The sequence below is a fragment of the Oncorhynchus mykiss genome, chromosome 3 (assembly GCF_013265735.2).
Source record: "Oncorhynchus mykiss isolate Arlee chromosome 3, USDA_OmykA_1.1, whole genome shotgun sequence".
Lineage (NCBI taxonomy): Eukaryota > Metazoa > Chordata > Actinopteri > Salmoniformes > Salmonidae > Oncorhynchus > Oncorhynchus mykiss.
In genome coordinates this window covers 6,513,292-6,528,707 of record NC_048567.1, presented here as the reverse complement: position 1 = coordinate 6,528,707, position 15,416 = coordinate 6,513,292, and the positions used below count along the sequence as shown (strand labels likewise).

At 43.4% G+C, this 15,416-nt stretch overlaps 2 protein-coding genes across 3 annotated transcripts in view; one reads left to right on the top strand and one right to left on the bottom strand.

The window, feature by feature from the left end:
- Positions 1-1,533, top strand: part of LOC110508127 (mutS protein homolog 5-like) — a 23,224-nt gene extending 21,691 nt beyond the window's left edge. Inside the window, 2 exon segments of the mRNA XM_036975428.1 lie at positions 535-608; positions 1,422-1,533. Coding sequence (XP_036831323.1) covers positions 535-608; positions 1,422-1,533 — 186 coding nt within the window.
- On the bottom strand, positions 1,319-15,416 carry LOC110508080 (sperm acrosome membrane-associated protein 4-like). 2 transcript variants are annotated; one of them, XM_036967157.1, is made up of 3 exons: positions 15,166-15,411; positions 3,553-3,693; positions 1,319-3,389 (listed from the first exon to the last, which is right to left on the bottom strand). In XM_036967157.1, exons 1-3 carry the CDS (start codon positions 15,194-15,196, stop codon positions 3,175-3,177), a joined length of 387 nt encoding a protein of 128 aa, XP_036823052.1. In that variant the 5' UTR covers positions 15,197-15,411; the 3' UTR covers positions 1,319-3,174. The 2 variants fall into 2 exon arrangements, with proteins under 2 accessions (XP_036823052.1, XP_036823051.1); XM_036967156.1 differs by lacking the exons at positions 1,319-3,389; positions 3,553-3,693 and adding an exon at positions 12,653-13,534 and having other exon boundaries at positions 15,166-15,416.

Below are 15,416 nucleotides of genomic sequence, written 5' to 3'. Positions count from 1 at the left end.
ACATTTATTACAAATAAAAAACATACCTTATTTACATAAGTATTCAGACGCTTTTGCTATGAGACTCGAAATTGAGCTCGGGCGCATCCTTAGCTAGATGTCAGAATCACACCCCGTCCATCTTCATTGTCCTGGGCCTGACATTTGATCCTAGGCAATTTCCTCTTATCTGATTAGGTCAACCTTTCTAAATTAGCATCCACACAGTTTCATGGCCTAAACTTCGTTAATACTCACACTAATCAATCACTAAACAGGATACAAACAAACTACAAACAATTTATTTAGTTTTTCTCCACAAAAGTAGTGCACTCCATCTTTAATAGTTCTGTATTAACGGACTGATATAGCATCTGTAATGCAGCCCAAAAATATTTTTTTTTGGGGGGGGTTTCTACCAAAAATGTGTATATATAACACAGCCCCCACACTCCCAAACTACTTCCTGTGTCTATGCACACAAGTACAATAAGGCATCACATTTTTTTCAACAGAAATGCAAACTAAGAGTAAGTTATGTATGTGTTTGTGTAGGTATCTGAACTGTACAGAACAGGAAAGACCATTAAACGCATCGACCGACCATCTACAGAGGAGCAGGCAAACAAGTAAGTCACACACTCACAGTGAACACACACACAAAGTCAAATCAAATGTTCTTGGCCGAATACAACAGGGGTAGACAGTGTAAGGCTTACTGACGAGCCCATTCCCAACAGTGCAGAGTTAGAATAAAGCAAATATTTCCTCAATAAATAGGAAATAGTAACACAATAACAACAATAACGAGGCTAAATACGAGGAGTACCTGTACCGGGTCAATGTGAGACCACCAGATTTTACATTTAAATAAGTTGAGATAAAAGAATGCATGTAAATGTGAACATGAATGAATGCCTCCACTTCAGTTTACACTTAACGTTTTTTCTTGCACTGTAACCAATGATTTATGAAAACTGACTTGATAGGTTGATGTCCTCATTGTGGTTTTACACACGTTATTAGAATAGTTATGAAATAAATGCACATTGTTATATTTGGTAACACTTGCTTATTTTCCCTCGACAACAACCCCATTTGATGCATTGAACGGATGTGGGTGGATCAATGTCTACGTAAGGTGGCTAATTATAAACACTCAAACGCTCTGAGGAAGGTCTAGAAGTCGATACGTAAAGTTATTAAAGAGCAGTGATACTATCAAGATCAGTGATACTATCAAGATCAGTGATACTATCAAGAGCAGTGATACTATCAAGAGCAGTGATACTATCAAGATCAGTGTGCAGGTTTCCTCTTTTTCTCATCTTATTCACCTGCAACAAAGATGGCTCAGATGAACATTTATATAAGTTATTCTGCCTGCAATACATACGCATAATCACCCACAGGTGTTTTCTTTGTGTGTGTGTCCCTGTCAGGTGTGTTTGTGTGGTGAAGAAGTTTCTGTGTGTGAACCTTGAGGACCAGAGTGTGGATCTGCAGCGCTACATGAAGGAGGAGCTGCTTCCCTCTGGAGGAGACCTGCTCTAACAGCAACACTACTGTTGTCTGTCTAACAGCAACGCTACTGTTGTCTGTCTAACAGCAACTCTACTGTTGTCTGTCTAACAGCAACGCTACTGTTGTCTGTCTAACAGCAACGCTACTGTTGTCTGTCTAACAGCAACTCTACTGTTGTCTGTCTAACAGCAACGCTACTGTTGTCTGTCTAACAGCAACTCTACTGTTGTCTGTCTAACAGCAACGCTACTGTTGTCTGTCTAACAGCAACTCTACTGTTGTCTGTCTAACAGCAACTCTACTGTTGTCTGTCTAACAGCAACGCTACTGTTGTCTGTCTAACAGCAACGCTACTGTTGTCTGTCTAACAGCAACTCTACTGTTGTCTGTCTAACAGCAACTCTACTGTTGTCTGTCTAACAGCAACTCTACTGTTGTCTGTCTAACAGCAACTCTACTGTTGTCTGTCTAACAGCAACGCTACTGTTGTCTGTCTAACAGCAACTCTACTGTTGTCTGTCTAACAGCAACGCTACTGTTGTCTGTCTAACAGCAACTCTACTGTTGTCTGTCTAACAGCAACTCTACTGTTGTCTGTCTAACAGCAACGCTACTGTTGTCTGTCTAACAGCAACTCTACTGTTGTCTGTCTAACAGCAACGCTACTGTTGTCTGTCTAACAGCAACTCTACTGTTGTCTGTCTAACAGCAACGCTACTGTTGTCTGTCTAACAGCAACTCTACTGTTGTCTGTCTAACAGCAACGCTACTGTTGTCTGTCTAACAGCAACTCTACTGTTGTCTGTCTAACAGCAACTCTACTGTTGTCTGTCTAACAGCAACTCTACTGTTGTCTGTCTAACAGCAACTCTACTGTTGTCTGTCTAACAGCAACTCTACTGTTGTCTGTCTAACAGCAACTCTACTGTTGTCTGTCTAACAGCAACTCTACTGTTGTCTGTCTAACAGCAACTCTACTGTTGTCTGTCTAACAGCAATGCTACTGTATACCAGTACTGCTGTTGTCTATGTAACAGCAACACTACTGTATACCAGTATGACCTCAGCTTCACTGACTGTAGGAGGAAGTTGCCCCAAGATGCTGATGGTTTTAGAGAGGTTAAGATGATCCTAGATCTGTGAATATGGGTCTGAGAGATTGATGCATACTACTTTAGGATTTACCATAACACTAAAGTCAATGGGAAATACTGTAGTATTCTCTATGGAAATATTTAGGTTTGGAGGAGAACATAAAAGTAATTTTGACGTGTTTAAAATATGCCAACCAAGATTGAGGACAATGTAAATTTGAATTATGTTATTCAGTTACAATTCAGAATGTTCTATAAATATGATAAAATAAAATCCAGTCTCCTTTTGTAGTTTATGCCAACAACAGAATGAGAAAATTACATTTATTAAAAATTGAATTCCATAAAACCATCTAACCAATTTTCCCAAGCCCAGAGACAGCTTCTAACGGTTGAACATGAGACTTTTGCCTCAATCTGGCACATCCACATATGTTAATTACTGTCCATATTCCTTGACAAGTAAACACAGAATATTAACAGAAAATTGAATAAATGTGTGCTGCTGGGGACTTTATGATGCGTGGTGGTTATTGTAGTCTGTTGAAGGTGAGGATCATGGTTATTGTAGTCACTGTCAGGGAGAGGAGAGGTGGATGATGGTTATTGTAGTCAGTGACAGGGAGAGAAGTGTGTTGAGGGGTAGTGTGTGTCCGGTGTTGCAGAAGTGTGTGTCGCAGCAGTGCCTTGTCATCATGTAGATGGTTGTGTTGGAGAAGATCTCCACATTGGTCACCAGCTCACACTCCTTCGCCTTGACACAACCCAGCAACTTAACATCCAGCACATCACCTACAGAAACACGCACACACACACACACACTGTCAACACACTAATATGCTCTGCTTCACATTTCTCTGCCAAAAATCCACAAAACCCAGCAGCGTAATGTCCCACACACAGCCCCCACTCACACACACAGCACCCGCCGACCATGTCTATCCATGTGACCCACCTGCCTTCCCTCGGCCAGTGTAGCACTTCTCTCCGATATTGCAGTTGGTTTTGGTGGTGTAGCAGGCATCCCAGAAGCCCAGGTCACAGCGGAAACACTGCAGAGGCCCCTCCTCCCGTTGCTCCTCCTGATCATCCTCATCTGGGACCACAGGGTAATATCATATACAGTACACTCTCACACAGGGACATAATCGCTACAAGTCATGAGTGTTTTATTGATAGAATTGATCATTTAACGTCGAAGGCTGCTCCTAACGGAGACAACATTACATACATAAAAAAAGATTGAAGGTTTATTTCTATTGTGATCCTCTTTGGCAAATAATGTGAAAGGTGGGCAAGATCGCATTGTACACACTACACTCAATGCAGTTTTAAAAACATCAACAATTACAAATATTTACAACATAATCAACAGTACAGAGGTACCCAAGGCTCCCGAGTGGCACAGCGGTCTAAGGCACTGCATCTCAGTGCTCAAGGCGTCACTACAGACCCTGGTTTGATTCCAGGCTGTATCACAACCAGCTGTGATTGGGATTCCCATAGGGTGGTGCACAATTAGCCCAGCGTCGTTCGGGTTATGGTTTATGCAGGATAGGCTGTCATTGTAAATAAGAACTTGTTCTTAACGGACTATCCTATTTAAATAAAAAAATTAAATAAACCCAGGTCACTTCTTGAAAAGAAAAATAGCCCTAATCAATCAACCATTATTTTTGTGTGATGCTTTAAAGCTCTGATGACAAAGATTTAATTTACAGTGGTAATTTGTTCCACAGTACTGCAAGAGTAGAATAGAGGTATGCGTTATTCCCAATGAAGCTCTTGAATCTACAGGGTTGAACATGGGTACCGAATGGGAGCTTGAGAACAATCTTGATGATCTTATTCTCAGTGGTGTAACATAATTAAGTAAAAATACTTGAAAGTACTACTTAAGTAGTTTTTGCAGGTATCTGTACTTTACTATTAATGACAACTTTTACTTCACTACATTCCTAAAGAAAATTATGTACTTTTTACTCCATACACATTTTCCCTGACACCCAAAAGTAGGACAGGAAAATGGTCTAATTCACAAATTTATCAAGAGAACATCCCTGGTCATCCCTACTGCCTCTGATCTGGTAGACTCACTAAACACACGTTTCATTTGTAAATGATGTCTGAGTGTTGGAGTGCGCCCCTGGCTATCCGTAAATTAAAAAAAATAAGAAAAGGGTGCCGTCTTGTTTGCTTAATATAAGGAATTTGAAATTATTTATACTTTGACTTTTGATACTTAAGTATATTTTAGCAATTACATGTACTTTTGATACTTAAGTATATTTAAAACCAAATACTTTTAGACTTTTAATCAAGTAGTATTTTACTGGGTGACTTTCACTTTTAATTGAGTCATTTTATATTAAGGTATCTTAACTTTTACTCAAGTATGACAATTGGGTACTTTTTCCACCACTGGTTATTCTGAGTTTCTGAAGCTTATTCTTGAGGCACACACATAATCAATTATCTAATCAAAACGACACTGCACAAAGGACCCTGCCAGTGTCTGTAGTATTTTCCTATCATGACAACATTATTTCCTAGCCAGAAACTTTACTTTTTGGTTAACCTTTGAGAGATTTTAAGGCCATACTCTCACCTGATGGGTCACTATCTTACTCACATCCAAGGTAGCTCACTGCATCTTTGGCGGTAACCACTGTGTCTATTGTAGACTACAGAAGACTGTGTCTATAGTAGACTACAGAAGACTGTGTCTATAGTAGACTACAGAAGAATGTGCATAGTGCACCAAGAGGTTACAGTAAGAGGGGAAACTAAAGTAGTTTAGTCAGGTAATTTTCTTAGGTAGCTGTATCTTGTGTTCATCTGCCAGCAGCATACCACAATGCATCCCTCTACTGAAAAGCATTAATGGTGGATGAGGTAAGTTTGTAAAGCACTTTGAGCACCTACAGTAGGTGGAAATTAGATTTAGGTGGTAAGTCTAACCCTAATTTGTACAGGGTACTTGCTTATAGCTAGTCTAGCTATACTGTTGCTCCATTACCACCTGGCATGGCCATCCACCTCTGGTGGGAGCAGCTCCTAGTGCTAATCCAAACCCTGAGTTTCAGTGATGTTCCTAATCTCTGGTCATCAGCCCCTCTCATCCTGTTAGCTTGTTAGCCCCTGCCAGCTCAGGTGAACACTAATTGGCTAGAGGGTTGTGTTTGCACAAACTCACCAACTAGAACTAGGAAGTATTTCATCCAGTGTTTGCTATATATCACTGGGTTGGAACAAAGACCTGCATGCACACACCAGGACTACAGTGGACCTAATGATTACTATATGGATTACAATAGCTTCCTAAAACTAATTCCAGTAATCATCCTAAACCAGAGGAGGCTGGTGGGAGGAGCTATAGGAGGACTGGCTCATTGTGATGTCTGGAATGGAATCATTGGATTGGTATCAAACATATGAAAACCATGTTTGACTCTGTTCCATTCATTCCATTCCTCCTATAGCTCATCCCACCAGCCTCCTCTGTCCCAAACATAGAGTCACCCAACTCAACCTCAACTTAACTCTCTTCCAGTAATTATCTTCTCTTCCAGTAATCATCCCAAACATAGTCATCCAACCTAACCTTTTTTCAGTAAAAAAAGCACAACTACCTTCAGGAGAGCGACTGCAGGACTGGTGGAGGTGTTTAAAGACATGAAAAGCCCATCCTCTTCAATCAGAACAATCCCAGTATTTGTATAAAACTGATACTGACATTTGTAGGACATCATAATATAATTATTTTCGTAGTGAATATGTTCATGGAGGCTCTGTGTAGCTACAATGTCATGTTTATGTTCTTATTGACGTGTTATGTATGCTTTATGAACACATTTAAATATATATATATCTTAAATGTGCTGTAGCAGTTGAGTTTTTTATTTGATGTATTTAACAAGGCAAGTCAGTTAAGAACAAAATCTTATTTACAATGACCCGGGTCTGCAGTTGATGTTAAACAACATCAGGAAAGATATATAATATCATTCTATGATTATAACATTTCAACTTTATGTCCCCCACATTATGTGTGAAAAACTTCTCATCCCATACCTAAAGTATAGCCTACCTAAATACTATGACACAGATCAGAGAAAGACCAATTCATCTCGATTTACCTGCAGAAGCTGTTAACATCGCCAGGGCAAAAACACAGAGCATCAATCCCCTCATTTCAGAAATAAATCCTTCAAACTATCCAGAGAAGGGCCAGTTGAGACCACAGAATGAGGAGTGTCCCTGAGGAAGTCAATGAGCTCCATTTTGACAGTAGCAGACACCCCTGTAGCTAGAATTGGATTAAGACGCATTATACCGGTCTATTCTCACAGACCAATCACTGTTGTTGTCAGAGGCAACACTGCGCAGTGGGCCAGCCATCCGGAGCAGAGAGGTAAAGACCAAGGCTCTCTATAAGCTGTCTAAATATACACTGCTCAAAAAAACAAAGGGAACACTAAAATAACACATCCTAGATCTGAATGAAGGAAATATTATTATTAAATACTTTTTTCTTTACATAGTTGAATGTGCTGACAACAAAATCACACAAAAATTATCAATGGAAATCAAATTTATCAACCCATGGAGGTCTGGATTTGGAGTCACACTCAAAATTAAAGTGGAAAACCACACTACAGGCTGATCCAACTTTGATGTAATGTCCTTAAAACAAGTCAAAATGAGGCTCAGTAGTGTGTGTGGCCTCCACGTGCCTGTATGACCTCCCTACAATGCCTGGGCGTGCTCCTGATGAGGTGGCGGATGGTCTCCTGAGGGATCTTGAGGGATCTCCTGAGGGATCCTGAGGGATCTCCTCCCAGACCTGGACTAAAGCATCCGCCAACTCCTGGACAGTCTGTGGTGCAATGGAGCGGATGGAGCGAGACATGATGTCCCAGATGTGCTCAATTGGATTCAGGTCTGGGGAACGGGCGGGCCAGTCCATAGCATCAATGCCTTCCTCTTGCAGGAACTGCTGACACTCCAGCACATGAGGTCTAGCATTGACTTGCATTAGGAGGAACCCAGGGCCAACCGCACCAGCATATGGTCTCACAAGGGGTCTGAGGATCTCATCTCAGTACCTAATGGCAGTCAGGCTACCTCTGGCGAGCACATGGAGGGCTGTGCGGCCCCCCAAAGAAATACCACCCCACACCATGACTGACCCACCGCCAAACCGGTCATGCTGGAGGATGTTGCAGGCAGCCGAACATTCTCCACGGCATCTCCAGACTGTCACGTCTGTCACGTGCTCAGTGTGAACCTGCTTTCATCTGTGAGGAGCACAGTGGCGAATTTGCCAATCTTGGTGTTCTCTGCAAATGCCAAACGTCCTGCACGGTGTTGGGCAGTGGAATAAGTACCCAATTGTCATACTTGAGTAAAAGTAAAGATACCTTAATACAAAATGACGTGAGTAAAAGTCACCCAGTAAAATACTACTTGAGTATCAAAAGTAAATGTAATTGCTCAAATATACTTAAATATCAAAAGTAAAAGTATAAATAATTTCATATTCCTTAAAATAAGCAAACCAGATGGCAAAATGGTCTTGTTTTATTTAATAGTCAGGTCACACTACTAAATAGTAAAGTAAACTACAGATACCCCCAAAAACGACTTCATTAGTACTTTAAAGTATTTTTTACATAAGTACTTTACACAACTGTGTTATTGTAAAGCTAAGACATTTAGTTAACCAATCGGCTCAGACTAAGATCTGTCTGTAACTAGTCTGGGCTACTTTGACTAGTCACTATTCACTAGCTCATGAAAATTTCTGCACTTCCCCCATATTAAACTAACACCTTAGCATCATCAGAGAGAATGTTTTTTGAGAGACAGCTGTTGATACTTATTTGATTTAACCCTTATTTTGACAGGGAGTCATGCTGAGACCAGGGTTTATTTTACAGATGAGCCGTGTAATTACAAAAATACACTACGAAAAGCAAAAAATATGAAAGTTACAAAGGAAAGAACAGGTGGAGAGGATTAGGTTATCTCGCAGGGCCGCTGGAAAAAGCCTGTTACACTTCATTATTTCATGAACATGTTTAAACACCTCAAATGGAATAATGAGATGTCCTAAATCAACAATGAGGGTTAGATGTCCATTAGTCATCTGTACTTGACTGAATGATGTACCACATGAAAGGGGGCGCTATTAAAATCCTACTTTATGTGAAGGTGTTGTTGCTGTGGGTCCCAGGTGTCCCATGTGTTGTTGCTGTGGGTCCCAGGTGTTGTTGCTGTGGGTCCCAGGTGTTGTTGCTGTGGGTCCCAGATGTTGTTGCTGTGGGTCACAGATGTTGTTGCTGTGGGTCCCAGGTGTTGTTGCTGTGGGTCCCAGATGTCCCAGGTGTTGTTGCTGTGGGTCCAAGGTGTCCCAGGTGTTGTTGCTGTGGGTCCCAGGTGTCCCATGTGTTGTTGCTATGGGTCCCAGGTGTTGTTGCTGTGGGTCCCAGATGTCCCAGGTGTTGTTGCTGTGGGTCCAAGGTGTCCCAGGTGTTGTTGCTGTGAGTCCCAGGTGTCCCAGATGTTGTTGCTGTGGGTCCCAGGTGTCCCAGGTGTTATTGCGGTGCCAAGTTGAAACACTAACTTGAGATCCTGACTATCTACTGATCAATGGGATATTTGCACAAAGTTGTGATTTGCATGTTAGGATTCAGCCCTCTGTCTCTGGTCCTGTAACCCCAGTAGGGTCTCCCTCCTCGGTAAAACACACGTGTCTGACTCAGCGAGGAGTTAAGCAGCTTAGAGACAGTGCTCCCAGTTCCACCGGGGGGGGGGGGGGGGGGGGGGGGGGCTACAGTACTGATCCTGCATAAACTCTAATAAAATGTATGACTGACATTAGAGGGAGACTAAAACAACTGTCCTATTTGTGGGATTGTGGGGTAACAGAGACAGACTGAGACAGTTAAACAATCCTAGGCAACAGCAAGAGCAGAAATACAATGCACAGGTTATCTCCGTGTGGGACAGAGAGGGTGTGTGCGTGTTATGAGAGGCCATAGGTGGAGCATTGTGAGAGTAAGTGTTAGGGTCAGGCAGGGATTACATGTGAATTTAATCTGATGTTCAGGATTACAGTCCAGCAATCAAACACTGACTGACCACATAATTCAGCTGCTGCATTAAACTCACAAAAAACACACACTTCCCAGTATTAGCATAGTCAGAAGTGAGAAACCAAGTACTGGTCTATCCCTGGTAGTGTCACTGGTGGTGAACCGGGGTTAATGGGTTCAAAAGCAGTACGAGGTGTGAGAGGTTTAGCATGTGTGAAAGCATGCATGCGGTTGTGTGTGTGTGTGTGTGTGTTGTGCCTGTGTCATGTACATGTGTCTGGCCGTGCAGGGCAAGGCAGTCTTGGCGTTCCTCACTAATCTCAATGGCATTATCCCAGCATGTGTCTGAACAACAGAGGAAATACTCTGCAGTCCTGAAATACCAATAAAAAACCCTTGGTCGGTTCCACAGTGTAATTGGAGGCTGGAGGAGAACACTCAGGACAATTAAACCCCCCCCCTCCCTCTCTCCCCTTCATCTCTCCCTCCTCCTCCCCCCTTTTACTGCATCTGTGTCTGTGGGCTCTATTCAATTAAACCCAGTCTAACATCCTAATGGTTTTGTGTACCTTAAAGACCAAAGGTTTGCTGCATACACACTGCAAAGATATACTTCATATATGCACTGCAAACAGACTGGGCACATTTAGTAGAGTTGTCAGCTAACGTGAATTCAACGTGAAGTCACAAAACAAATTCACAATGACATTGAATTTGGGATAAAAGTTGGGAAAAGGACGCAATTGCCTTACGTTGATGACTTTTTGCAAATGTTTTGTTGAAATGAAATGGAACAACGTGGATTCGACCAGTTATTGGCCAGTGGGTAGTAACATCTAACTCAAGTAAAGAGTAAGCATGTAGACAGCCAACAGCCAACTACAGTGCCTTGCGAAAGTATTCGGCCCCTTGAACTTTGCGACCTTTTGCCACATTTCAGGCTTCAAACATAAAGATATAAAACTGTATTTTTTTGTGAAGAATCAACAACAAGTGGGACACAATCATGAAGTGGAACGACATTTATTGGATATTTCTAAACTTTTTTAACAAATCAAAAACTGAAAAATTGGGCGTGCAAAATTATTCAGCCCCCTTAAGTTAATACTTTGTAGCGCTACCTTTTGCTGCGATTACAGCTGTAAGTCGCTTGGGGTATGTCTCTATCAGTTTTGCACATCGAGAGACTGACATTTTTTCCCATTCCTCCTTGCAAAACAGCTCGAGCTCAGTGAGGTTGGATGGAGAGCATTTGTGAACAGCAGTTTTCAGTTCTTTCCACAGATTCTCGATTGGATTCAGGTCTGGACTTTGACTTGGCCATTCTAACACCTGGATATGTTTATTTTTGAACCATTCCATTGTAGATTTTGCTTTATGTTTTGGATCATTGTCTTGTTGGAAGACAAATCTCCGTCCCAGTCTCAGGTCTTTTGCAGACTCCATCAGGTTTTCTTCCAGAATGGTCCTGTATTTGGCTCCATCCATCTTCCCATCAATTTTAACCATCTTCCCTGTCCCTGCTGAAGAAAAGCAGGCCCAAACCATGATGCTGCCACCACCATGTTTGACAGTGGGGATGGTGTGTTCAGGGTGATGAGCTGTGTTGCTTTTACGCCAAACATAACGTTTTGCATTGTTGCCAAAAAGTTCAATTTTGGTTTCATCTGACCAGAGCACCTTCTTCCACATGTTTGGTGTGTCTCCCACGTGGCTTGTGGCAAACTCTAAACGACACTTTTTATGGATATCTTTAAGAAATGGCTTTCTTCTTGCCACTCTTCCATAAAGGCCAGATTTGTGCAATATACGACTGATTGTTGTCCTATGGACAGAGTCTCCCACCTCAGCTGTAGATCTCTGCAGTTCATCCAGAGTGATCATGGGCCTCTTGGCTGCATCTCTGATCAGTCTTCTCCTTGTATGAGCTGAAAGTTTAGAGGGACGGCCAGGTCTTGGTAGATTTGCAGTGGTCTGTTACTCCTTCCATTTCAATATTATCGCTTGCACAGTGCTCCTTGGGATGTTTAACGCTTGGGAAATCTTTTTGTATCCAAATCCGGCTTTAAACTTCTTCACAACAGTATCTCGTGTGTATCTGGTGTGTTCCTTGTTCTTCATGATGCTCTCTGCGCTTTTAACAGACCTCTGAGACTATCACAGTGCAGGTGCATTTATACAGAGACTTGATTACACACAGGTGGATTGTATTTATCATCATTAGTCATTTAGGTCAACATTGGATCATTCAGAGATCCTCACTGAACTTCTGGAGAGAGTTTGCTGCACTGAAAGTAAAGGGGCTGAATAATTTTGCACGCCCAATTTTTCAGTTTTTGATTTGTTAAAAAAGTTTGAAATATCCAATAAATGTCGTTCCACTTCATGATTGTGTCCCACTTGTTGTTGATTCTTCACAAAAAAATACAGTTTTATATCTTTATGTTTGAAGCCTGAAATGTGGCAAAAGGTCGCAAAGTTCAAGGGGGCCGAATACTTTCGCAAGGCACTGTATGAGAAGGCATTAACTTTGTTTTCATTGCTATGATTTCCGTCCATCTCTTGAGCCAAGTTTGGGTGTGTGTAAACAGAAACCCTATAGGAGAACAGCCATGACAAACAGAGTCACTAATATTAGATGAAAACTTTGAGTTACAGTTAAAGCGACATCATGAATCAAAGTTCTCCAAAGCAGCCTGTTCCATAGTGGAATGTCTGGCCGTATTTAGTGGTGCCATCATTCAGGATGGCACCACAGTCACTGTCTGCAGTGGAATCCTCCCCTAAGCCCAAATACAGTCAAACACCCCTGAGAGAGACTTTACTACACAACAACTAGCTGACGTCACCTAGCCCTGTCTCCCCCTGGCCCTGCCCGTCCTAGAGGGGTAGAGAGAGATGCCCAACACACTCCACTGCATCTACAGCCTATAGAAACCACAGAGAGAGATGGAGAAATATGTGGTGCATTTATTTAGAAAAGCGTGTACAGATGTGAGTCCAGTAGTATCTCAGAGTTGGAGAATAGAGTGGATAGGGGAGCCTGTCTGAACGTTATAGTTGATCTCACTGGAGTTACAGGAGTCAGAGTACACAGAGGAGGGGGCTGGGGAGGGACAGGAGGAGGGGGGGTCCTGGTGGTGCAGGACTCTGGTCAGCAGGGTTGACCCCCCTTTACCCCCCACCTCTCTGACTCTCTCTTCACGCTCCTGTCCCTCCCCTGGTAGCAGTGAGCTCAGCGCCCCCACAGAGAGAACGTTCAACTCTGACCCCTCCTGTCTAGGCACTCTGGGAGGCAGGGGGGGCGGGCACTCCTCAGGGAGAGGGGAGTGTCTGTCTGAGGGCTCTCTCTGGTTCCCCTGTTCCACATCCTCATAATTACGGTTCTCCCGGCGCCATTCCCTTGTTTTCTTGTGTTTGTGTTTCCCCTGCTCCTCAGGGTTCTCAAGGTTCTCACGCTCTCGGTTCTCGCGGTCCCGGTTCTCATACAGCAGGGTTCCAGCACAGATGAAGATGAACAGGCCGATGCCCATCACGACAGGGCCGAGCAGTTTCATTCGCTCGCTGTGGGAGCTGCCTCGCCCACCCACAGGGTTAGGGGTGGAGCTAGCGTACCCGGCCACGGCCACAAACATTCCCACCATCACCACGACAACGCCCGCTAGTAGCCACGCCCCAGGAGGGGAGCGAAGGCGGAGTCTGCCTTCGAGCTCATCCTTCTGTGGGCAGGGCCATGTGGTTTGTGGGCAGGTTGTTTTAGGTGAGTGGGAGGAGTCTTGGGTGCAGACGGCGTTGACCGCTCCAGTGGACCCCTCTGCTGTCATCCTCTACCACAGACTGGATAGACAGAGGACAAGTACAGGAGAGAGAGAGAGAGAGAGAGAGAGAGGATGAGGACAGGAGAGAGAGAGAGAGGATGAGGACAGGAGAGAAAGCGAGGACAAAGACAGGATAGACAGAGAGGATGAGGACAGGAGAGAGAGGACGCAGACAGGAGAAAGAGGGAGGATGAGGACAGGAGAAAGAGAGAGGATGAGGACAGGAGAGAGAGGACGCGGACAGGAGAGAGAGGACGCGGACAGGAGAGAGAGGACGCGGACAGGAGAGAGAGGACGCGGACAGGAGAGAGAGGACGCGGACAGGAGAGAGAGGGAGGGAGGGGAGGACGAGCACAGGAGAAAGAGGGAGAGAGGATGAGGACAGGAGAAAGAGGGAGAGAGGACGAGGACAGGAGAGAGAGGGAGAGAGGGAGGGTGAGGACAGGAGAAAGAGGGAGGATGAGGACAGGAGAGCGGATGAGGACAGAAGAAAGTGGACAGAAGAGAGGACAAGGACAGGAGAAAGAGAGAGGACAGGAGAGAGAGAAAGAGGACGAGAACAGGAAAGAGGACAGGAGAGAGAGAGAGAGAGAGAGAGAGAGAGAGAGAGAGAGAGAGGACAAAAGAGAGTGGGGTCGAGGACAGGAGAGAGAGAGAGAGAGAGAAAGGGGACAGGAGAGAGAGAGAAGATGAGGACAGGAGAGAGAGGGGACGAGGACAGGAGAGAGAGAGAAGATGAGGACAGGAGAGAGAGGGAGGGCGAGGACAGGAGAGAGGGTGAGGACAGGAGAGAGGTAAGGGGGAAGAGAAAGGGGTTAAATCAGAGGAAGACAAAAAAGACAAGGGGAAAAGGGTGGGGTGGAGTGAGAGGGATTGTTGAGAGTTGACTTTGTAAACAACAGGAAATAACAGAGGTGATAAGAACCCCAGGAGTTAATGAGATGCAGTATGTGAGTCTCTCGCGCCTCCTTCTGAACTCCTCGCTAGATTACCCTGTACACAAGCCCGTTCACTGTAGCCGTCACATTTCAACTCGAACTAAATATTCCACAATAGCCTATGTAAATAATAAAACAAAGCACTGTCAAGACTGACATATAAATGGCGTCCAATTCTGAACTAAATTGATAATATATGGTCCCAGTGGTAACTCTCAATTGACCAAGTCCCAGATGTAGCTTGTATTAGATTTCACATAAAGTAATTTCGTCTGATTTGGGGCTTTCCTTGAACATAACATTCAATCATTCCGTCACTTAAACAAGGAACATGAATGCAAAAAAACGAGACCTTTAGTAAGATTACAAGTTCAGAAATTGTAGATTTTACATAATATTATATAAATTATGACATTAACACCAGTCAAAAACGTTAATCGAAGGGTTGAACTTGTGCAACATTGTAGCAGACCCTTGACAACTTTTCTCGAGAGCGGAGTTGCGTTGCCCGATTCCGGATGCAATGTAACGGTAATCTTTTAATTTATGGTTATCTGACGCTAAAGCCTTTTTGACATTGGGGATGTCTGAATAATGTTTTAAAAAGTAAGTCAACACTATTGACCAAATACAAACTAAAATTAACAAGTAACACTTGCTTTTCATGTGCTGCGCTCTGATTTTTGAGAACGTTCCGATAATGGTTACTTGCCTCGATTTGGCTGTTGCTCGGTTGTGGACATTTCCGCGTCGCTCCTGCCATATCTGGAACTATTTTCTCAACATGATGCCCGTTATTTATTTTGTCCCTACATTAATATGATCAGCGTTGACTCTTCAGCTCCCTCTTTAAAATGTTTTCCAGGAGTTTCACCCCTCAACCAGGCTGCATATTAACATCTGTCCAGCCTTGGTTTAAAGCGGCGAGTAGGCTACTACGGCGCATGCGAGATCTTGGTCCTC